Source organism: Oncorhynchus masou, chromosome 5, assembly GCF_036934945.1.
Source record: "Oncorhynchus masou masou isolate Uvic2021 chromosome 5, UVic_Omas_1.1, whole genome shotgun sequence".
NCBI classification, from domain to species: domain Eukaryota; kingdom Metazoa; phylum Chordata; class Actinopteri; order Salmoniformes; family Salmonidae; genus Oncorhynchus; species Oncorhynchus masou.
Window position 1 is genome coordinate 21,148,974 of NC_088216.1, and position 22,520 is coordinate 21,171,493.

At 43.0% G+C, this 22,520-nt stretch overlaps 1 protein-coding gene across 1 annotated transcript in view; it reads left to right on the forward strand.

The window, feature by feature from the left end:
- Nucleotides 1-1,801: 1,801 nt before the first annotated feature.
- LOC135536798 (cytosolic purine 5'-nucleotidase-like) overlaps nucleotides 1,802-22,520 on the forward strand; it is a 32,920-nt gene continuing 12,201 nt past the window's right edge. The window contains exons 1-5 of the mRNA XM_064963029.1: nucleotides 1,802-2,003; nucleotides 6,388-6,521; nucleotides 17,157-17,230; nucleotides 21,818-21,935; nucleotides 22,285-22,380. Coding sequence (XP_064819101.1) covers nucleotides 1,944-2,003; nucleotides 6,388-6,521; nucleotides 17,157-17,230; nucleotides 21,818-21,935; nucleotides 22,285-22,380 — 482 coding nt within the window. The 5' untranslated portion in view covers nucleotides 1,802-1,943. The remainder of the gene's footprint in view (nucleotides 2,004-6,387; nucleotides 6,522-17,156; nucleotides 17,231-21,817; nucleotides 21,936-22,284; nucleotides 22,381-22,520) is intronic.

A 22,520-nucleotide genomic window follows, 5' to 3' on the forward strand; every position in this document is an offset into this window, starting at 1 on the left:
GGTTAGATGGATGGATGTAGACAGTGTTGGGTTTATATAGCCTCGTATTCTAAATTGCTTTAGCAGATATTTATATATTTAAATATGACATGAGATGGATGATAGACAGATTCTAATGTCCCGTGGGCAGATTATTCACCAATCTACTATTGGGTCAATCATACGCTATGGCATTGTTACTGCAAATGGATGGTTTGGTAACCTGACGGTGTAGCTCACTGTTACATGGTTTGGTAACCTGACGGTGCAGCTCACTGTTACATGGTTTGGTAACCTGACGGTGCAGCTCACTGTTACATGGTTTGGTAACCTGACGGTGCAGCTCACTGTTACATGGTTTGGTAACCTGACGGTGTAGCTCACTGTTACATGGTTTGGTAACCTGACGGTGCAGCTCACTGTTACATGGTTTGGTAACCTGACGGTGCAGCTCACTGTTACATGGTTTGGTAACCTGATGGTGCAGCTCACTGTTACATAGTTTGGTAACCTGACGGTGCAGCTCACTGTTACATGGTTTGGTAACCTGACGGTGTAGCTCACAGTTACATGGTTTGGTAACCCGATGGTGCAGCTCACTGTTACATGGTTTGGTAACCCGACGGTGTAGCTCACTGTTACATGGTTTGGTAACCTGACGGTGCAGCTCACTGTTACATGGTTTGGTAACCTGAAGGTGCAGCTCACTGTTACATGGTTTGGTAACCTGATGGTGCAGATCACTGTTACATGGTTTGGTAACCTGACGGTGTAGCTCACTGTTACATGGTTTGGTAACTTGACGGTGCAGTTCACTGTTACATGGTTTGGTAACCTGACGGTGCAGCTCAAAGCCCAAATCTTGAGACTGACTAAGACAGCAGGGAAGATTATAGGCATGACACTTCCCTCCTCTCTCCAGGACAGGGTCATATCGGACCCCACACATGCACTGAACACAGAGTTCCAGCTGATGCCACCGGGGAGGTGTTATAGGGTGCCTAGATGCAGGCTGAACAGATATACACAGTACTTTGTCCCGCTGTCATTAAAACTGCTAAAAAGCAGTGGAGACACAGAGGACCTTAGGCCTTCATCATGTGGAACTGCCACCTCGTCACATCCTTTCCTGCCATGCACTTATTAACGTTGTGTGTGGGTGCGGAGGGGGGTGTAAGATGGGGTGTTATTCTGTTTTTTTGTTTTCTTTTTCTTTTTCTTTTTTTACCTTTATTTTATTAGGCAAGTCAGTTAAGAACAAATTCTTATTTACAATGACGGCCTAGGAACAGTGGGTTAACTGCCTGTTCAGGGGCAGAACGACAGCTTTGTACCTTGTCAGCTCGGGGGTTTGAACTTGCAACCTTCCAGTTACTAGTCCAACGCTCTAACCACTAGGCTACTCTGTATGTTGTGTCAATTTATTCTATGCATTTATGTGGAGGCAGCAGCAGTCTCTATTGCCCAAGTCTGCATTGTAGGCCATTTTATTGTAGGCCTACTTACTGGAGCCTATTCATCAAAATAATAGAGAATAGAGAAATGTTTTGCCTAATAGAAAAAGTACAAATTGTCAATAGATTGATTTCGAAAAACAAATCAAAGTTTGCAATAGTGTTTGCAGTAAAACTTGTGAAATTACGAAATCACAACTGTATTTTTATTCTAAATACATTTAGTGAATGAAAGGAATTGCAACAGTAGTCATTGATGGACCATTGATGATATCAGAATTTTATTCAGCCTAAAATCATCACATTTCAATAATACAATTTATGTCCCTCCCCCTTACAGCAGAAAAACACCGCCCACTGCCTCCGTAACAATCCAGTCAGTAGAGAGCTTTTCCAAAAAATTGCGAAAGAATCATATCTCCACGGACTGTGTATGCATAACGTATCTAATTGTTCTTCTGCGAGTGCATTTCCGATACTTTTTTCGATTTTGTTCCACGTTGATCGTGTATGAAGCGCATGCTCAGATTATCAAACGGTGCAGTTTTTGCTTTATCAAGGAATACAGAGGTGAGTGTATGTAAAGTTGGTCACAGAACACCCGTTTTTGTTCTATTCCACTATAGACAGTCTGCCACTTTGGCTTTTCCGTGAAGGGGGAGCAGATGCGAATGGTTGTTTTGTAACCTGCTAGCTAGCTTAGCATAATGTTAATAAATGCGACAAAATAGTTCAATTGTGGCTTAGTTAACGTCCATTTTGTAAATTGCCTAACGTTTGTATTTGATGCTAAACTCCATAATCAGCTGTTAGCTGGCAAGGTAGCTATAACTAGCTAACCCCCTTGGCGACCTGCAAGCAAAGAAAATGTGATTTGACAGAGACCATTGTTTGTGCCGGCAAGATAAGCGCATAATGACAAGCCCTGCGCGAGCTGAGCCTATAATTAAAATGTAGCTACAGTATACATCCAGGCTAACAATGAGCTAAACCTAGTTATTAAATATGCAATGTATAACTTTTTTTCGGTGACCCAACCAAATTCACATAGAAATACAGGTTATAGATATTTTATTATTGAAAGCAAGTCTAAGAAGCGGCAGACCTGTTCTATGTGCGCTTTTTCTATGCTTCCCGTTCTTAAGTTTTGGTTTTGTAAACCAGCTTCAAACACAATATTTTAGTTTATGGAAAATATATTAGATGGTACAATGGTTCTCTACACAATGACGGGTTTTGTCACGAACTGAGGTGAAATATTAGCAAGTGATTTATGAATATTGCACCTTTAAAGCACATACCAAGCTACTGAATTTAAAATGTGACCTAGCTAACTAAAGTATCACTTTTTGTTGGCCACAAAATTGCTGTTAGTTACCATGCTAGCTAGCGAAGCACAGCTGATTATTGCTTGCTACTCAAATGGAGTAGTTACTGCTAGTTTACTTAACATTCTTTTTACCTTGTTGATTTGCCCATTTATTTTTTTTAGCAAACGTGAAAAGTAGTTAGCTGCTACATAACGTTAGCTATCTTTTTTTTCATCAAAATCATATCTGGCATGGTGCATCATTATCCAATCCGGCATTGACTGGTCTGACAAGGCAGGTCCAGTGTTCCCTGTAGGACCTTGGACCAAATCTGAACACTGTATAATTTTCTATTGAGGATACACATTAACTTGTCTTTGATTGTATAGCCCATTACAAAATGTTAAATAAAGCTTTACTCTGCATATCTTCACTGGTTTGTCAAGAAGCATAAGGCTGGAATAGGCACATTTTTATCTATGCCAAAAATGCCAAGGGCTGTCCTTGGCCTCCTTAGAAAACTTGCTCAGTTGAGTAGTTCACACTGTGATGTCACTTTGCCTGAACCCAGTTTCAGAGCCTCTCATCAAATGTAGTTTTTCCTGAGCACAGCTGAGAGCGAGGAAACTCATGGTTGCTGGGGATAAGTCTTTCCCTCACCCTTAGCCAGCAGATCTGACCCGCTTGCTTACAGCTTATACTAGGGTTGGACAGCATTCCTGTGTATATTAAGGTACCGTGGAGGCGGCGTGAGGTATTGCTCAGAAAACGTACCTCAATCCAAGGACGAGAAATGTGTTGTACTCCTGAGTTGTCCCAATATCTCAACTCTCGCACAATGAGAAGAATGAACGACTGCTAAAAACGAGTAGTCTTCTCGGTGTAACAGTTGGGATGACGGGACAATTCAAAGTACAACACATTTCTCATCCCTGGATTGAGGTACATTTCCCGAGCCTTATCTCACACCGGCACACAGTGCCTTTTAATATACACAGGAATTCTATACAACCCTAGTGCTGCTGTAAGCAAGGTCAGATCTGCTGGCTACCTCACCCTTCAACCCCTCAAGGTTTTCTCGCTTGTTTGTGTATTGTGTCATTTGCGAGTTGTGTGACAAAGAAAAGCTGACCTCAGCTTTTTTCTCCTGCTCACTTCTCTAGTCTCCTGGGTGATAGAGAAGTCAGTTAATGTATAAAAAAACCAGGTCCTTCTCTGAAGAGACCGCTAAAAACATAAATCTTCCCCCTGAGAATTTTACACTGCTAAACACTGAACAGATGTGAATGCTGGCACTGAAGGCTCTATTCATTTCTGTTTTTATCATAATAAAAATAATGTGTTACGTCTACCGTACAGCTCAATTTCCTCTCACGTGTGCTCGATTTAATCTAACCTGCCCTAACTCTTTGTCCCTCAAACTGAGTAGCCCAGAAGGAGTGAGTGACTCCTTTGATTTCTTCCACCTGGGTGGCCGACCGTTTGTCATGAGCCACAGTCAGGATGAGGACAGTAATTAGTCTTCCATTCAGTCTTCTTGCATAGAAATGGCCTGCAAACTGTGAACATTGACAACACACACTGTTCGATTTCTTTAGTCGTCAAGAGTGACTCAAACTAGGGTTGTGTCCCGAGCGGCACCCTGTACACTATACAGTGCCTTGCGAAAGTATTCGGCCCCCTTGAACTTTGCGACCTTTTGCCACATTTCAGGCTTCAAACATAAAGATATAAAACTGTATTCTTTTTTGTAAAGAATCAACAACAAGTGGGACACAATCATGAAGTGGAATGACATTTATTGGATATTTCAAACTTTTTTAACAAATCAAAAACTGACAAATTGGGCGTGCAAAATTATTCAGCCCCCTTAAGTTAATACTATGTAGCGCCACCTTTTGCTGCGATTACAACTGTAAGTCGCTTGGGGTATGTCTCTATCAGTTTTGCACATCGAGAGACTGAAATTTTTTTCCCTTTCCTCCTTGCAAAACAGCTTGAGCTCAGTGAGGTTGGATGGAGAGCATTTGTGAACAGCAGTTTTCAGTTCATTTCACAGATTCTCGATTGGATTCAGGTCTGGACTTTGACTTGGCCATTCTAGCACCTGGATATGTTTATTTTTGAACCATTCCATTGTAGATTTTGCTTTATGTTTTGGATTATTGTCTTGTTGGAAGACAAATCTCCGTCCCAGTCTCAGGTCTTTTGCAGACTCCATCAGGTTTTCTTCCAGAATGGTCCTGTATTTGGCTCCATCCATCTTCCCATCAATTTTAACCATCTTCCCTGTCCCTGCTGAAGAAAAGCAGGCCCAAACCATGATGCTGCCACCACCATGTTTGACAGTGGGTATGGTGTGTTCAGGGTGATGAGCTGTGTTGCTTTTACGCCAAACATAACATTTTGCATTGTTGCCAAAAAGTTCAATTTTGGTTTCATCTGACCAGAGCACCTTCTTCCACATGTTTGGTGTGTCTCCCAGGTGGCTTGTGGCAAACTTTAAACAACACTTTATGGATATCTTTAAGAAATGTCTTCTTGCCACTCTTCCATAAAGGCCAGATTTGTGCAATATACGACTGATTGTTGTCCTATGGACAGAGTCTCCCACCTCAGCTGTAGATCTCTGCAGTTCATCCAGAGTGATCATGGGCCTCTTGGCTGCATCTCTGATCAGTCTACTCCTTGTATGAGCTGAAAGTTTAGAGGGACGGCCAGGTCTTGGTAGATTTGCAGTGGTCTGATACTCCTTCCATTTCAATATTATCGCTTGCACAGTGCTCCTTGGGATGTTTAAAGCTTGGGAAATCTTTTTGTATCCAAATCCGGCTTTAAACTTCTTCACAACAGTATCTCATGATGCTCTCTGCGCTTTTAACGGACCTCTGAGACTATCACAGTGCAGGTGCACTTATACGGAGACTTGATTACACACAGGTGGATTGTATTTATCATCATTAGTCTTTTAGGTCTACATTGGATCATTCAGAGATCCTCACTGAACTTCTGGAGAGAGTTTGCTGCACTGAAAGTAAAGGGGCTGAATAATTTTGCACGCCCAATTTTTCAGTTTTTGATTTGTTAAAATTTTTTGAAATATCCAATAAATGTCGTTCCACTTCATGATTGTGTCCCACTTGTTGTTGATTCTTCACAAACAAATACAGTTTTATATCTTTATGTTTGAAGCCTGAAATGTGGCAAAAGGTCGCAAAGTTCAAGGGGGCCGAATACTTTCGCAAGGCACTGTATATGGAATAGGGTGGCATTTGGCACACCGACTTGGCAAAGTGTATTTTAGGGATTTGATAAGATTATTGTGGCTCTTTTGTTCTGTCATTGACAAAACAAGCAGCTGGTGTGACTGGAGGACTAGGTACTCCCCGCCTTAGATCTACATAATTAGTCCAAATGCAGCCGGTTTTCAGGCAGTGGCATGCAACTGTGGCTTGTTCATACAGGTTTTGCAGAGCGAGTGTCGTGAACTCAGAGTTCATTCTCCTCCTGTTTGAAGATTTCAACGATATGACGCTAAATAGATCATCCTATATAATGTTCAGTTAGGCCTATGCTCAAAGCGCGAGAAGAGGAAACTGCAGAATCATGTCAAGGTGAATTTCCCTTATTTTCTCCCTGTCTAGATTGACTTTCAGAGGATTTTAAAAGGTATAAATATGACCACTTCATGGAGCGACAGACTGCAGAACTATGCAGACCTTCCAGCCAACATGGACGGGCTGGCCATGAAGAAGTACCGCAGAGAGGCTTACCATAGGTATGTATGGATGGACACTCCATGACATTAGTTACCACAGTTATTGATACTCTCAGGGGTGACATGTTCCCATAGGTAGGTATGTATGTATGTATGTACAGTGGGGAGAACAAGTATTTGATACACTGCTGATTTTGCAGGTTTTCCCACTTACAAGGCATGTAGAGGTCTATAATTTTTATCATAGGTACACTTCAACTGTGAGAGACTGAATCTAAAACAAAACTCCATAAAATCACATTGTATGATTTTAAGTCATTAATTAGCATTTTATTGCATGACAAGTATTTGATGCATCAGAAAAGCATAACTTAATATTTGGTACAGAAACCTTTGTTTGCAATTACAGAGATCATGTTTCCTGTAGTTCTTGACCAGGTTTGCACACACTGCAGCAGGGATTTTAGCCCACTCCTCCATACAGACCTTCTCCAGATCCTTCAGGTTTCGGGGCTGTCTCTGGGCAATACGGACTTTCAGCTCCCTCCAAAGATTTTCTATTGGGTTCAGGTCTAGAGGCTGGGTAGGCCACTCCAGGACCTTGAGATGCTTCTTACGGAGCCACTCCTTAGTTGCCCTGGCTGTGTGCTTTGGGTCGTTGTCATGCTGGAAGACCAGGCCACGACCCATCTTCAATGCTCTTACTGAAGAAAGGAGGTTGTTGGCCAAGATCTCGCGATACATGGCCCCATCCATCCTCCCCTCAATACGGTGCAGTCGTCCTGTCCCCTTCGCAGAAAAGCATCCCCAAAGAATGATGTTTCCACCTCCATGTTTCACGGTTGGGATGGTGTTCTTGGGGTTGTACTCATCCTTCTTCTTCCTCCAAACACGGCGAGTGGAGTTTAGACCAAAAAGCTCTATTTGTGTCTCATCAGACCACATGACCTTCTCCCATTCCTCCTCTGGATCATCCAGATCGTCATTGGCAAACTTCAGACGGGCCTGGACATGCGCTGGCTTGAGCAAGGGGACCTTGCGTGCGCTGCAGGATTTTAATCCATGACGGCGTAGTGTGTTACTAATGGTTTTCTTTGAGACTGTGGTCCCAGCTCTCTTCAGGTCATTGACCAGGTCCTGCCATGTAGTTCTGGGCTGATCCCTCACCTTCCTCATGATCATTGATGCCCCACGAGGTGAGATCTTGCATTGAGCCCCAGACCGAGGGTGATTGACCGTCATCTTGAACTTCTTCCATTTTCTAATAATTGCGCCAACAGTTGTTGCCTTCTCACCAAGCTGCTTGCCTATTGTCCTGTAGCCCATCCCAGCCTTGTGCAGGTCTACAATTTTATCCCTGATGTCCTTACACAGCTCTCTGGTCTTGGCCATTGTGGAGAGGTTGGAGTCTGTTTGATTGAGTGTGTGGACAGGTGTCTTTTATACAGTTAACGAGTTCAAACAGGTGCAGTTAATACAGGTAATGAGTGGAGAACAGGAGGGCTTCTTAAAGAAAAACTAACAGGTCTGTGAGAGCCGGAATTCTTACTGGTTGGTTGGTGATCAAATACTGATGTCATGCAATAAAATGCAAATGAATTACTTAAAAATCATACAATGTGATTTTCTGGATTTTTGTTTTAGATTCAGTCTCTCAGTTGAATTGTACCTATGATAAAAATTACAGACCTCTACATGCTTTGTAAGTAGGAATACACTGCCATTTTGCAGGTATCAAATACTTGTTCTCCCCACTGTATGTAGAGTGGGCAAAAAAGTATTTAATCAGCCAACAATTGTGCAAGTTCTCCCACTTAAAAAGATGAGGCCTGTAATTTTCCTTATAGGTACACTTCAACTATGACAGACAAAATGAGAAAAAGATCCAGAAAATCACATTGTAGGATTTTTTATGAATTTATTTGCAAAATATGGTGGGTAAAAACTATTGTTATTGACCAAATACTTAATCTCAATACTTTGTTATATACCCTTTGTTGGCAATGACCGAGGTCAAACATTTTCTGTAAGTCTTCACAAGGTTTTCACACACTGTTGCTGGTATTTTGGCCCATTCCTCCATGCAGATCTCCTCTAGCACAGTAATGTTTTGGGGCTGTTGCTGGGCAACACGGACTTTCAACTCCCTCCAAAGATTTTCTATGGGTTTGAGATCTGGAGACTGGCTAGGCCACTCCAGGACCTTGAAATGCTTCTTACGAAGAAGCCACTCATTCGTTGCCCGGGCGGTGTGTTTGGGATCATTGTCATGCTGAAAGACCCAGCCACGTTTCATCTTCAATGCCCTTGCTGATGGAAGGAGATTTTCACTCAAAATCTCATTATACATGTCCCCATTCATTCTTTCCTTTACACGGATCAGTCGTCCTGGTCCCTTTGCAGAAAAACAGCCCCAAAGCATGATGTTTCCACCCCCATGCTTCACAGTAGGTATGGTGTTCTTTGGATGCAACTCCGCATTCTTTGTCCTCCAAACACAACGAGTTGAGTTTTTACCAAAAAGTTATATTTTGGTGTCATATGGACAGATGAAATTCTCCCAATCTTCTTCTGGATCATCCAAATGCTCTCTAGCAAACTTCAGACGGGCCTGGATATGTACTGGCTTAAGCAGGGGGACACGTCTGGCACTGCAGGATTTGAGTCCCTGGCGGCGTAGTGTGTTACTGTGTGTTGGCTTTGTTACTCTGGTCCCAGCTCTCTGCAGGTCATTCACTCAGTCCCCCCGTGTGGTTCTGGGATTTCTGCTCACCGTTCTTGTGATCATTTTGACCCCACGGGGTGAGATCTTGCGTGGAGCCCCAGATCGAGGGAGATTATCAGTGGTCTTGTATGTCTTCCATTTCCTAATAATTGCTCCCGCAGTTGATTTCTTCAAACCAAGCTCCTTACCTATTGCAGATTCAGTCTTCCCAACCTGGTGCAGGTCTACAATTTTGTTTCTGGTGTCCTTTGACAGCTCTTTGGTCTTGGCCATAGTGGAGTTTGGAGTGTGACTGTTTGAGATTGTGGACAGGTGTCTTTTTTACTGATAACAAGTTCAAACAGGTACCATTAATACAGGTAACGAGTGGAGGACAGAGGAGCCTCTTAAAGAAGAAGTTACAGGCCTGTGAGAGCCAGAAATCTTGCTTGTTTGTAGGTGACCAAATACTTATTTTCCACCATAATTTGCAAATAAATTCATTAAAATTCCTACAATGTGATTTTCTGGATTTTTTTCTTCTCATTTTGTCTGTTATAGTTGAAGTGTACCTATGATGAAAATTACAGGCCTCTCATCTTTTTAAGTGGGAGAAGTTGCACAATTGTTGGCTGACTAAATACTTTTTCCCCCCACTGTATGTATGTATGTATGTAATGTATGTATGTATGTATGTATGTATGTATGTACAGTACGCCAAAAGTACATATGTATGTATGTACAGTACGTCAAAAGTACGTATGTATGTATGTACTTGGTGACTTGGCTAAGCCATTCGGCACAGTTGTAAAACATCTGGTGTTCTCCTGCAAGGGCTTTGTGGAGTTGAGTTCGCACAAAGAGGCAGTCAATATGGTGGATCACTACAGTGAAAGCAAAGCTACTTTTGACGTAGTAAACATAAAGAAAAACCCCTGAATGAGTAGGTGTGTCCAAACTTTTGACGAGTACGTACAGTACAGTACACCTACTCATTCAAGGGTTTTTTATTTATTTGGACTATTTTCTACATTGTAGAATAATAGTAAAAACATAAACTATGAAATAACACATGGAATCATGTAGTAACCAAAAAAGTGTTAAACACTCTTGGCATTCTCTCAACCAGCTTCACCTGGAATGCTTTTCCAACAGTCTTGAAGGAGTTCCCACATATGCTGAGTAGTTGTTTGCTGCTTTTCCTTCACTCTGCAGTCCAACTCACCCTAAATCATGAGGTCAGGTGGTTGTGGAGGCCAGGTCATCTGATGCAGCACTCCATCACTCTCCTTGTTGGTCACATTGCTCAGCAGCCTGGAGGTGTGTTGGGTAATTTTCCTGTTGAAAAACAAAAGCACAAATCTGATGGGATGGTGTATCGCTGCAGAATACTGTGGTAGCCATGCTGGTTAAGTGTGCCTTAAATTCTAAATAAATCACTGACTGTGTCACCAGAAAAGCACCATCACACCTCCTCCATGCTTCAAGGTGGAAACCACACATGCAGAGATCATCCGTTCACTTATTCTTCATCTCACAAAGACACGGCGGTTGGAAGCAAAAATCTCAAATTTGGACTCATCAGACCAAAGGACAGATTTCCACCGGTCTAATGTCCATTGCTCGTGTTTCTTGGCCCAAGCAAGTCTCTTTTTCTTAGTGGTTTCTTTGCAGCAATTTGACCATGAAGACCTGATTCACTCAGTCTCCTCTGAACAGTTGATGTTGAGACGTGTCTGTTACTTGAACTCTGTGGTGCAATCTGAGGTGCAGTTAGTTGCTGATTTCTGAGGCTGGTAACTCTAATGAGCTTATCCTCTGACTGGTTGAGGGAATGCCAAGAGTGTGCAAAGCTGTCATCAAGGCAAAGGGTGGCTACTTTGAAGACTCTCAAATATTAAATATATTTTGATTAACAATTTTTTTTGGTTGCTACATGATTCCATATGTTATTTCATAGTTTTGATGTCTTCACTATTATTCTACAATTTCGAAAATAGTAAACATAAAGAAAAACCCCTGAATGAGTTTTGGGTCCAAAATTTTGACTGGTACTCTGTATGGATGGATGGACACTGGGACGATAGCCTAGCGGTTAAGCGCTGTGGGCTAGGAATCGATAGGTTGTTGGTTCGAATCCCCAAGCCGACTAGGTGAAAAATCTGTCGAGACACTTAACCCTAATTGTGCCTGTAAGTCGCTGTGGATAAGATCGTCTGCTAAATGACTGACATGTAAATGATGTACAATAAGATTCAGTTATATTAACCTACTGTACTGTATGTAGCCATGTATTGTGTGTCACTGTTTCCTTTAGTCATTAGTCTACCACAGATACTTACAGCAGCAACATATGACAGGACGCTATGTTACTACTAGTCCCAACCCTCTGTTTGTAAATGTCTTTCAACGTCAACTTTCCACTTAGCCTAATTCTCAGTTCACACCGTCATAAACACTCAGTAAGTCTTGTAAATTGCTGTGGATTTCAATGTGGTGTAGTTGTAGGTTATTCTTTGGTCCAAAATCTTGCGACAACCTGTCAGCCATTGTAGCGTATATTACAGAGTCCGTGTGTACTAGTTTGTTTTACACCTGTTCAGTGTAAAACCAAGTCGCTGTGGATTTCATTTAGCACTTCCTGTCTGAAGCGTCTTCCTCTGAACTTCATGACCGTTATGCCAACATCCTGTTCAACTGAAACACATGTTTTCTCAATACTGACATGTCATTTGTGATGTGTTGGAGGTGGGCAATATGGCAAAACAATCCATATTGTGATAAATTGCCTGAATTTAGGCAATAACGATAAATAGAACGATAAGTTTACAACATGAATGTACACCACAGGTTTTTAAAATGATCTTTTAAACTACTCGTACCTGTTTGATGGTTGTAGCCATCAATTGTCCCATTAACAAACATCCATATTATATTAGCAAACTTATTTCATTTCAAACTTCACATTCCTCTACTATAGGCCACTTATCGTAATGGAAGATATCAGCAAAATGTCTGTCGATCATTTTCGGTTCATCATCCCAGCTCTAGTGTGTGTGACTGTGTGTGTGGTCCTACACTAGCTGTGTGCAGCGGTCAAATAACCTCTCTCTATGTCCTAACTCGATAAACTAGTCCTCTAATTTGTTAAATATAGGCTAAAGTGGTGCCCGGTCGTAAAATATGTTACAATGTTTTGGCAGTCACTTACTTTTATAATTGAAAATGGGGACCCTAAAATAGATGAGCCCTAAATGCATTTTATCTCATGACAGGAAAGAAGCCTTTGGCCGTGCATGCTGGTTAGCTGGCCTTAATGTTAGACAATGGCAGTGGGCAGGAATGCCGGCTTCACGTGAGTGAGATAAACAGCCGCTTGTGCAACGTTTAACTTCATCAAAGAGACGTTGTGTCTGCGCGTGCGGGTTAATTGCAGTTATTTCATACGGTTACACAACCTATGGACATTACAGCGCCACTAAAGCTGTCACTTTTCTGTCACTGTGTCGCTGTTGGGTCTATCTGAGTTCACTGGCACTCTGGCATCTGTAAGGAAGACAGTAAGCCAAGTCCCTCACGACAACAGCATTGAACTGTTACTACCTAGTTGTTTTGAGGGGCTGATGCATTTATGTACATCTAACACTTTTTTGTTGTTGAAATGTCAGGCTTAGTTTAACAAACTTGGCAGATTCAAAAATATCAGCAACCTTTACAGAAAGAATATCTTTGCTGAAAGGCTGATGAAACCATACAATGAAACAATCCACTCAGTCAGTAAGGCGAACACCATTTGTTAGTCCTAGATAAACCCTTTCACGGTAGGTTCAATGTACTGTTTCCATAAGATAAGGGTACTGGTGGTACACAAATCTGCCTGATTGTCACACGCTGTGGTCTGCCTAAGCTAGGGATTCACTGTTAGATATAGACTACATAGAAATAGAATCACTGTGCTCTGAGAGGCTTTACCCGTTCTAGTAAATCTATTTCTACCTCGCCTGCACCTAAAAGTGAATCCCTCAGTCAGACCACAGTGGCGACAACCAGACAATCAGGTAATGGTAGGCTAGTACGGGAGGCCGGCCCACACATTCAGTCTATTTGAGGCCCAGTCATCAGGTCAAAGTGGGCTGTCCCCCACCGTCACTCTTTGTCAATAGTAGGGAAATGAGTACTCGCACACTTGGGCAGAATTTATGACTCCCACTCGCGTTCACCTCAGTGCTAATAGCCCCAGAACATCTTGGTCTATTTGCAGAAGGAGGGCCTGAACTGTACACCTAGAGTTTGACCGTTTTAACCTGTTCATAGGGGGACTGGACCAAGGAGAACCCCCAGTAATCTACCCATTACTTCAAGAACCCGCTTTGTACTCAATGCTGAGAATACAGTAGGTCCTTCTTAGGCCTACTCACATTCCAGACGATTGTTATCAGTTAGCCTAGAAAGACCTCGGGTGTAAGCTACAGCTTAGTGTCAGTAGTAGGTCTACCTCACATCCAGTGCACTGACATTGTAATCATATCATCCATATTAGGGATTGTAAGCATCAGGTAATTGGCTATTTCTGATGAAATTCTTCTGAGTTAAAGCAGTGAATGGTGTTACGTTCTCCTTATTCCTGATGGATAGCATAGCCCCTATTCACAAACCGTCTCAGTTAGGAGCGCAGATCTAGGATCAGGACCCTCCGGTTCATACAATCAAATTCATTATCATCTAAAAGGCCAAACTGATCCTAGTACACAATGACTCTTTGCGAATACAGGCTTGAGCCTTAGTACTGTACAGTAGCCTAGCTCCAGTGGCTTAGGGCCTGGGAGGCACTGAGTTTGTTGCTGTTTCCACCTGATGGATTGTTCTGGATGTCTTTGAGGGCTACAGCAAACGGCAACTCCCTCCAACCAACAACACTAGTGACAAACGGGCACCACAAACAACAATAACAGAGAATGATGCAGAATGGCAACAATAATTTTTGCAACAAGTCAGAAATTGAATGGCAAGGAAGCAAAGAGAGTGGGCTCTTTTTGTTTCTGGGCTGGAGTTGGAATAGCATTATGTAAGCAGGCAAGGCCAGAGCGCAGGCTAGTACACTTTTAGTCACGACACAGAATGCATCGTATGTCTGCCGCCGGGCTTAACTCTCAGTGGAAGCTGGTCCAGTATGGAGCTGCAGCAAGGTAATGACAATATTGGATCATTTATGAATGTATTATGGTCTATTTCCTAGGACGGTGACGATAGCATTATCATAATAGCTGTGTTCAAATACCCATACTAACATACTGTATAATACATACTTAATGAGTGTATATACTGCATACTATTAGTTCATTTAGTATATTGTAAAAGAACTGTATCCTTTCAGTTGAGTGTACTAGTGCTTTGCCTGTCCACCGGAAGTTGATGCTGTTGCTATGCAACCTCTTTCTCGCTTGTTAGCATAACAAATGACTAGCTAGACCTTTTACAATCTTCAATCTGGAGCGTTTGTAAATTCAGAGCGTTTCGCTCTTGGAGCGTTCAGGGCGCACACACTGGACTCTGGTCGAGGAGTAGGGTTGATTTGAGCGTTCTGACCTCACAACGGCAGTCAAGCACCCAAGCTAACTGGCTAACGTTGGCTAGCTTGTTGGCTAGCTTGTTAGCTACTTCCAGACACAAATGAGAGAACACCATTTTACTCGCCCTAGCAGAGCTGGTTATCCAGAGCGTTGGTGACTAACTGTGCTGCTGGCAACATTTTAATTACGCTTTTTTTAGCCAACGTTTAACACCGGCCATATTCAATGGGTGTTGAGCGTTCAGAAATGTATCAGTTATTCTGCGCTCTGTCACACTCAGACTAGAGTGCTCTGAAATTGGAGAAGATAGCCAGCGTGAATTTACAAACACGCCCTCAGACGAGACGACAGTGCTCTGAAATCGGAGTAGATAGACAGAATTAGCAATGCCCGTTGAGAATGCACAATGACTAAACCACATAGCTAAGAATGAAGTGAATAATCATGTCAATAAATGTTGGGTAGTTAGTTATATAGCATATAGTTAATATACTGCCTGGCAAATTCGATATGTTAGTAGCCAACTAACTTTAGGACGGTAGCTAGCTTGCATTTTGCTGTGATGATATGCGGTTCGTAAGGTTAGCTAACTGTCAGCCAACATAACGTGTAATGTAACTCATTTCAAAAGTCATTACTTTATTACATTGCTCAACATTTTCTTAACATTTGTCTCAATTAGTTAAAGCAATTTGTATCCTTTCTCATTGGACTTTAGCTGCATATTTTCCACCATTTTTTTTTTCAAATCTGAAAACGTTGTGAAGCCACGCCCATTTTGCCTTATGGGCCGGGCCCTAAAAGCACGGAAATAGTGTCCACTGCTTGTATACTTCGTATTTTGGCGAATTTAGTACGACTTCCAGAACTTTTGGCATACTAACTATATCCATACTATGACCAATAAGCATACTACATACTCAAATTAAGTCAAATAGTACATTAGTGTGGTTAGTATGAGTATTCGATCATAGTGAATATGTTTTCCATGGTAAAAATGAAAACACAAAGCAGACAATTCTTTGCTCTTTTAAAAACCTGCTGTATTTAAAATATTGTGTTCTATAGCTTGGAAAATGTATAAATGTGACTTGATGACAACATAATGATGTCTGTTACCAACAATAGGACTTTTTGTTTGTAAAGAAGATGATGCCATGATACTAACTGGTATCGTCCCGGACCTACTATTTCCCGGGATAGGAAAAGGGTAGTGTTGGGGGTAGTGTTGGGTGTAGTGTTGGGTGTAGTGTTGGGGGTAGTGTTGGGGGTAGTGTTGGGGTGTTGTGGAAATGAGGATTGTGTCATAGATGTGGATTGACTGTTTCGGAGTAAAGAGAAACCGGTTTGTGGAATGCCTGTCAACATGTTTTCAATCTCATTAACAGATATGTAGTTGTTGAACTGGATTGCCTAGTTGTATGAAACATTATTTGTCTTAAATGGCTAGATTAATTATGTTGATTTGTGCGTGAAAACATCTGGAGACCTTTTTTGAATACCAACATATTTATTTAAAAAAAAATTGAAATTCTATGTGTAGCCTAATCTTTTTTTACAAGTTACTTTGCAGTATAAGTTGTTTTGTGGTAGTTTGTTCAAAAGCTGTAGGTAGCAGGCTAGGCTGCACTAACATGGAAAAGCCTCGAACCAGAGGAACAGAGATCTCTCTGACTTGAGCTGCCTGGCCTGCCACTGGAGTTGGCTGGATCAGAAAGTGTCAGGCAGGATATGCCAACAATGCCGACCACTCCGGCCATGCAGACCCCCCTACCATGCCTTCAGATTTAACACTGGGGACAGTTGAGCTAGTTGAGGTGCCACCGTAAACATGCTGTCTAAGCAGAATGGAGAGTCATGTTCATTAGGTACCAAACTGACTGAAACAGGGATGGAACTTGTCCAATAAGAAATGCTCATTTTGTTGTCCATTGCAAAATGTTTTGCTATAGTGTGCACTTGTGAACCTACCCTGTAGGAAGCAATGCACTGTCTAAGGGCTAATAATGCCTTTTAAAAGGTTAAAAATCTCAGACAGCGAGTCCAGCTGTCTAATACTCAAATTCCTATGTTTTTAAGACATGTGGGAACATGCCTTGTAAGGCTAGAGAAAATAGGAGCTTACTGACTTCATTATCTGTGCCAGATTGTTTCTAATATCTGTTTAGAGGCCATGCATATCAATTGTAGACGTTTGTTAGGCTATATTTCAAAATGAAAACCACGTGAGCCATCACCAGATGGCTAACATATGATTTAATCCCAAAAATACCTCTGCTCATTCTTCTTCTGTGAGAGGCAATTTATCATAATGTTCTCCTTGCACACAGAGGTAGAACTCTCTTGTATGTCTCTCAAAATCACTCTGAATCAAATTCTGATTCTATCCTTCTGTTTCCTCCCTTTTTTTTTGTTTTTTAGAGTTTTTGTAAACAGAAGCTTGGCCATGGAGAAGATTAAATGCTTTGGCTTCGATATGGATTACACTTTAGCCGGTAAGTGCACTACAGTCGCTGCCTTGGCCGTCAGCACTTCTTTACAGTGTGTATGTGGGCGCCCTCAGCCCACCGTCACTACTTTACAATGTAGGGTCAACTCTAGTTTGGTTGGCATAGCAACTAGTCGTCGGCCATATTGATTTCTCCTTCAGTGTTTGTTGACAAAGTACCCCGGGTCAGAACAGGGGCTCACGTGTCATTCGATAAGCCCAGACCAGACTCACTGGGGACTAGGGGTGGTGGGTAGAAGGGCAGGGGAGGTGTAGGTTTCTTGGGGTACAGCGATGATGGAAAAAGGTGATGAGTTCTTCAGAAGGATACAGTAACGGAGTGAAATGCGTTAACTCAATCTGTAATCTGATTTAGATGTCAGTTTAGATGTATTGTTTTTAGACTCTTCTGTCATTGGAATTTGCAAACAACAAAACTCTTTGACCTCAAGTGAATGGCTAAGACTATCCTCACTTTCTAAATATTAACTAGTACAGTTTCTCTGTATTTGACTAAGCAATAGTAAAAAAAAGTAGCAGTAATTCTCTAATAGTTTTCTAAGTGACAATAGGTTGTCTGTAATCCATTGACCTGACCATCAACCACATGAAGGCTAAAGCCAGTTAGGGGACATCTCTTGACACAATGTCTAGATGATGGTGTTGACATGAGTCCGTGCCCGATTTGTAACCGCAAGGCGCACCAGAACCCTAGATGAGGTTCTCCCCAGTGACCGGCAGGAGACTGAGGTGTCGCTTTGTCGTGCTCTGACCAGGGAGGCCACAGCCCGTTCCTGCGGTCGCAACTCGAGCATCGAGTGAAGCGATACGATAGCCCTGGCATCTTGTAAACATCACCACTTGGTTATGGACCGTCCCATATAAAGAGGCTACATGTCAACAGTTGAGCGTCCGTAAAATCTGCCCTCAGATGATGGAAATGGGATATGGGCCGTGTGTTTGCGGGTACAAGCAATCCCCTTTCCCTAGGGATGACCCCCTCCTCAAAGTCTCACACACACGCACACACACTGTACTTCTAGATGAATTACCAACCCTCCACTTAGCTGAGTCACTGAAGCACATTTAGCTAGCTAGATAGCGTCTTGACCCATGTTGATAGGACTAGACGCCTGAGGAGTCAGACCCCTCACTGGGACGACTTCTCACGGCAGCAGGTCGGCTATCCATTTGGTTTCTGTTTCTAGTGAGGATTTAAGAAGAGGGCTGTTAGGAGTTGTCCACAATTGTTTTCATACAACATGGTTAAATGTACAACAAATCCTCTGACTGTAAATAGACCATAACCGTACCGTCGTCCTATATGTTCGTATTAGGACCATGATCTCTGGTCAGTGTTGAACCATGTTCCTCTATGATATATAGGCCTTCTGTCAATAGCTTTGTGTCACACAGAGGAGATCAAATGTCCACCCGTCTATCCATGTCACTACGATACAGTGTTTCCACATCAAGATCACGATGCCTGATTTAAAGAAAAGGGCATTAGTTGAACCATGCCCTTCGATGATAGGTCATCCGTTATTAACTGTGGTTTATATCAAAGGTTGTGAAATCATCCACTGATGACAGCTCTGTCTGGCCTAACTGTCCCTGCCCACTCGCTTCTAGCAAATTACCGTGGTAACTAGATACCCCCGGCGACACTGGCTGACACATCTGTCCTCGACGACTCGCTGTTCTGAAAACACAAGATAGAGGCTTCACTGTACTGTAGTTCAAATATCACACACACACACACACACACACACTGTTCTGAAAACAACCTAGTGAGAGACTCCACTGAGATGCTCAAATGATACCGGAGCCACACTGTCGACCTGTTAGTTCTATGGGGCGCGGGGTTATTTTTCACTGTTCTTTTGTAGCATGGTGATTAGCCTGAAAGCCATTCGCTTTGGAATAAGCTATGCTATGCTAACTCTTAGCCTTTGGCAGAGCGGAGCCCAAGCTACTAATTTATGTTATTTTGACATGGTGTTGCTGTCTAATAAAGATACTTCTGTCTGAGTGACAGCGATGTCTGGACCCACCTCCGATACGGCTAGATAATTACTTAGGCCTATAATTAGCAACCAGGAAGTTGTCCAGAAGACACTTCATATGTCATAAGCTATGGCTACGATCCATACGGCACACTATTCCCGATACAGTACACTTCTTTTGACCTAGTGCCATAGGGCTCTGGTCAAAATTAGTGCACTTTATTGGGAATAGGGTGCCATTTGGGATGAAGGCTGTTTATGTATCTGTATATAGCACAGTCTAGTCCAATAGATTTACAGGTCTACGACCATGTTTTAGTTAAAGGGTAAAGTAGTTTACCCTTACGTGAGGGGTATAGCTTACATTTGGAAAGAAATTGGCCCTGGAGGACTGTAAATTCTAGCCTGGTCACTCTCTCGCTCTCCACTCACTCTCTCACTCTCTCACTCACTCACACACACACACACACACACATGGCTTAAGGGGAGTATAATTATCTGTCAACGTCTGCATCAGGAGAGGAAGATTTAATGGATCCCCAAGCTTAGTGTGTGTTTACCAGGCTATAATTTACTACTTTACAGTGTCACTTTCGTCCCAAATGTAAGGTATACCCCTCGCCTATGAGTAAACAAATCAACTATTTCAACTTACACATGGTCACAGACCAGTAAATCTAATGGACTAGACCAGGGATGGGCCACCGGCGGGCCACGGAACAATTTCACCCCCTATCTCTCAACTTACTGTTGAGAGATTTAGGATAATAGAACACACAAGGTTCAATTTTGAAATGTCAGGGATTTTTAAAAAACATTTTTTATTGGTAAATTAGTCTAGCGTTCACCTATTTAAACTTGTCGTAACCATGGCCAAATTAGCGACCAGTTATCTTATTAAAAACGGCCTACTTTTCTGTTCGCCCCATGGAAAAATGTGTAGAATTGCTGAAATGTTTTGCTCGCAAGGTGGGGATGTGCAGACCCACTGCCCATTGCAACCCCTCATAATGAGTTCTGTTTTTCTGTGACCCCCACCCCCATCAACGTTTCCTATCCCTGGACTAGACTGTGCTATATATACAGACATAAATAGACTGTGTGTGTGTTTCTACGCCTGTGTGTGTTTAAGCTAAAGCTGTCTGAAGGTCACAGCAGTGGACAGTGCAGAGAGAGAGAGAGCGAGCGAACTCTGCTCATCGCCGGCCAACCAAAGAGAGAGCTGATCGGGAAGGTGACGGAGGGGAAAATACTCTTAAAATAGGTTTCTTTGTAACAGCCACAGAGCTTAGGGAAATGGAGGCAGGGATGAGGGGAGGAAAGGTGGGAGGGGCTATGTGTATGGAGGATTCTGGCCCAGAACTGTGCGACTCTTCGAGGCTGCAGCACTGGGCATGATGCCCACCACTCCTCTGCTTCGCTAGTCAGCCAGGGACACTGGAACACCACAGGGGATTTGAACTCACCAGAGAGCGAGGGAGAGAACACACAATTGGGCTCAGAAGCAAACACACAAATGGGTAAATGTGCGCACACACACATTACACCAAGATGGGTATTCACACTGTTCTGTCTGCCTGTCTGCCTGTCTGTCTGCCAACTCAGTAAGACACATTTTTTGCCCTGGCCTATTCCTTCCATGTTTGGGGTCTCAGCGCTAGCTAGCCTATCCCCACATTGTCCTTCCTGCTCCCTCTAAGTATCAGCCAAGTCCTCCCCTCCTGCAGCATGACCGGACCTAATGTGGAAAAACAGCCTTTATATGAATACCATCTGACAGAGCCTTCTTCCGATGTCAGTTAGCATTCTCATCGGCTGATAGGCCCCTCTGGCCCAGGCCTGGACATTGTATCCCTCTCTACCTTTCCCCTTCACCCATGGCTTGGTACACCAGGCCTGGGGGATGTGTTCATTAGGCACCAAACGGCAGAAAACAGACAAACAGGGAGGGACTAAATGGACCTGCCCAATAAGAAATGCTTATTATCCTTTTCTGTTGCACAACCTTGTAAACTGTTTTCTGTCATGTCCCCTAATGAACAGGGCCCTGGAGATGTCTGGTTGTTTGGTGTCTGAATGTCATCGTCTCCACGGGCCTCATTAGTATCAGAGTCCGGAGTTGAGCTATGGATCCTGTTTCTCCACGGATTAGATCCTAGGGTATTCAGGTCCCTGCGCTCGGTGTGTGTGTGCCCGGGCGTGTGCGCGCATGTACTTTTAGGGGGAGAGGGGCTAGGCTATGTTATTACCAACAGTATCCCAGATATCCTGACGGTTAGAGTTCTTTTTAAAATACCTGTCTCGCGTTGCATCACGTCACCATGTCATGTTGCAATAGCTTACGTGCTGTTGTCGAGGTGAATGGGTCCACATTGGCTGGTTGAGGATAAATGGGAGGCTGCAATTTTACAGAGTAGTCCGTTCGCAAACAGGCCATTAGACTTGACTTCCTCCTACGTCCTTCTCCTAAATGTATGGTGTCAGTGTAATTACGTCCCTGTATAGGCATCGGGGAGTGCTGATGTGTGACTCTGTGTAGTCTACACCGGCTTGTGTTAAATGCTCACGTCTGTGTTTCTATTGTCCAGTGTACAAGTCTCCAGAGTATGAGTCCCTGGGCTTTGAGCTGACCGTGGAGCGCCTGGTCCACATCGGTTACCCCCAGGAGCTGCTCAGCTTCGTCTACGACCCCGCCTTCCCCACCAGGTGACCACACACGGTGACCACCAATCACATCATACCGTTAATGGTGTTGCCATGGTGATGGCGTTATACTGCTATATATATTTATTTATTTTAACTGGAAACGCTTTGATGACAACGGGGCACCAGCTGTACTTTATTACTAGGTAACTATTACCTATCACATCATGGTTGCCATGTTGCCATGGTGAGGATGTTTTAATGCTATTTTTATACCTGGCTGCATGGGTTTCTAATTTGGTCCTGGTTGTAGCTAGGCAGATTGTCTGATGGGCTTTTAAAGATCATGTGTCAACCATTTCTCGATGTATTCTAACTGACTGAATGATGTTGTTTCTCTGTATTTCTTCAGAGGCCTGGTGTTCGACACCCTGTATGGGAACCTGTTAAAGGTGGACGCCTACGGCAACATCCTGGTCTGTGTTCACGGCTTCAATTTCCTACGAGGGTAAATGGTGAACCCAACGCTCTCCTAACCTTCTCGCAGTGTCCTCCCTACGTTCCCTTGTCCCCGGATCATTGAGCGGGTTTTTGAAGGTTAGATCCCGGTCTACCTGCCAAGAAATTCTCCTGACGTTGCATTTTCTT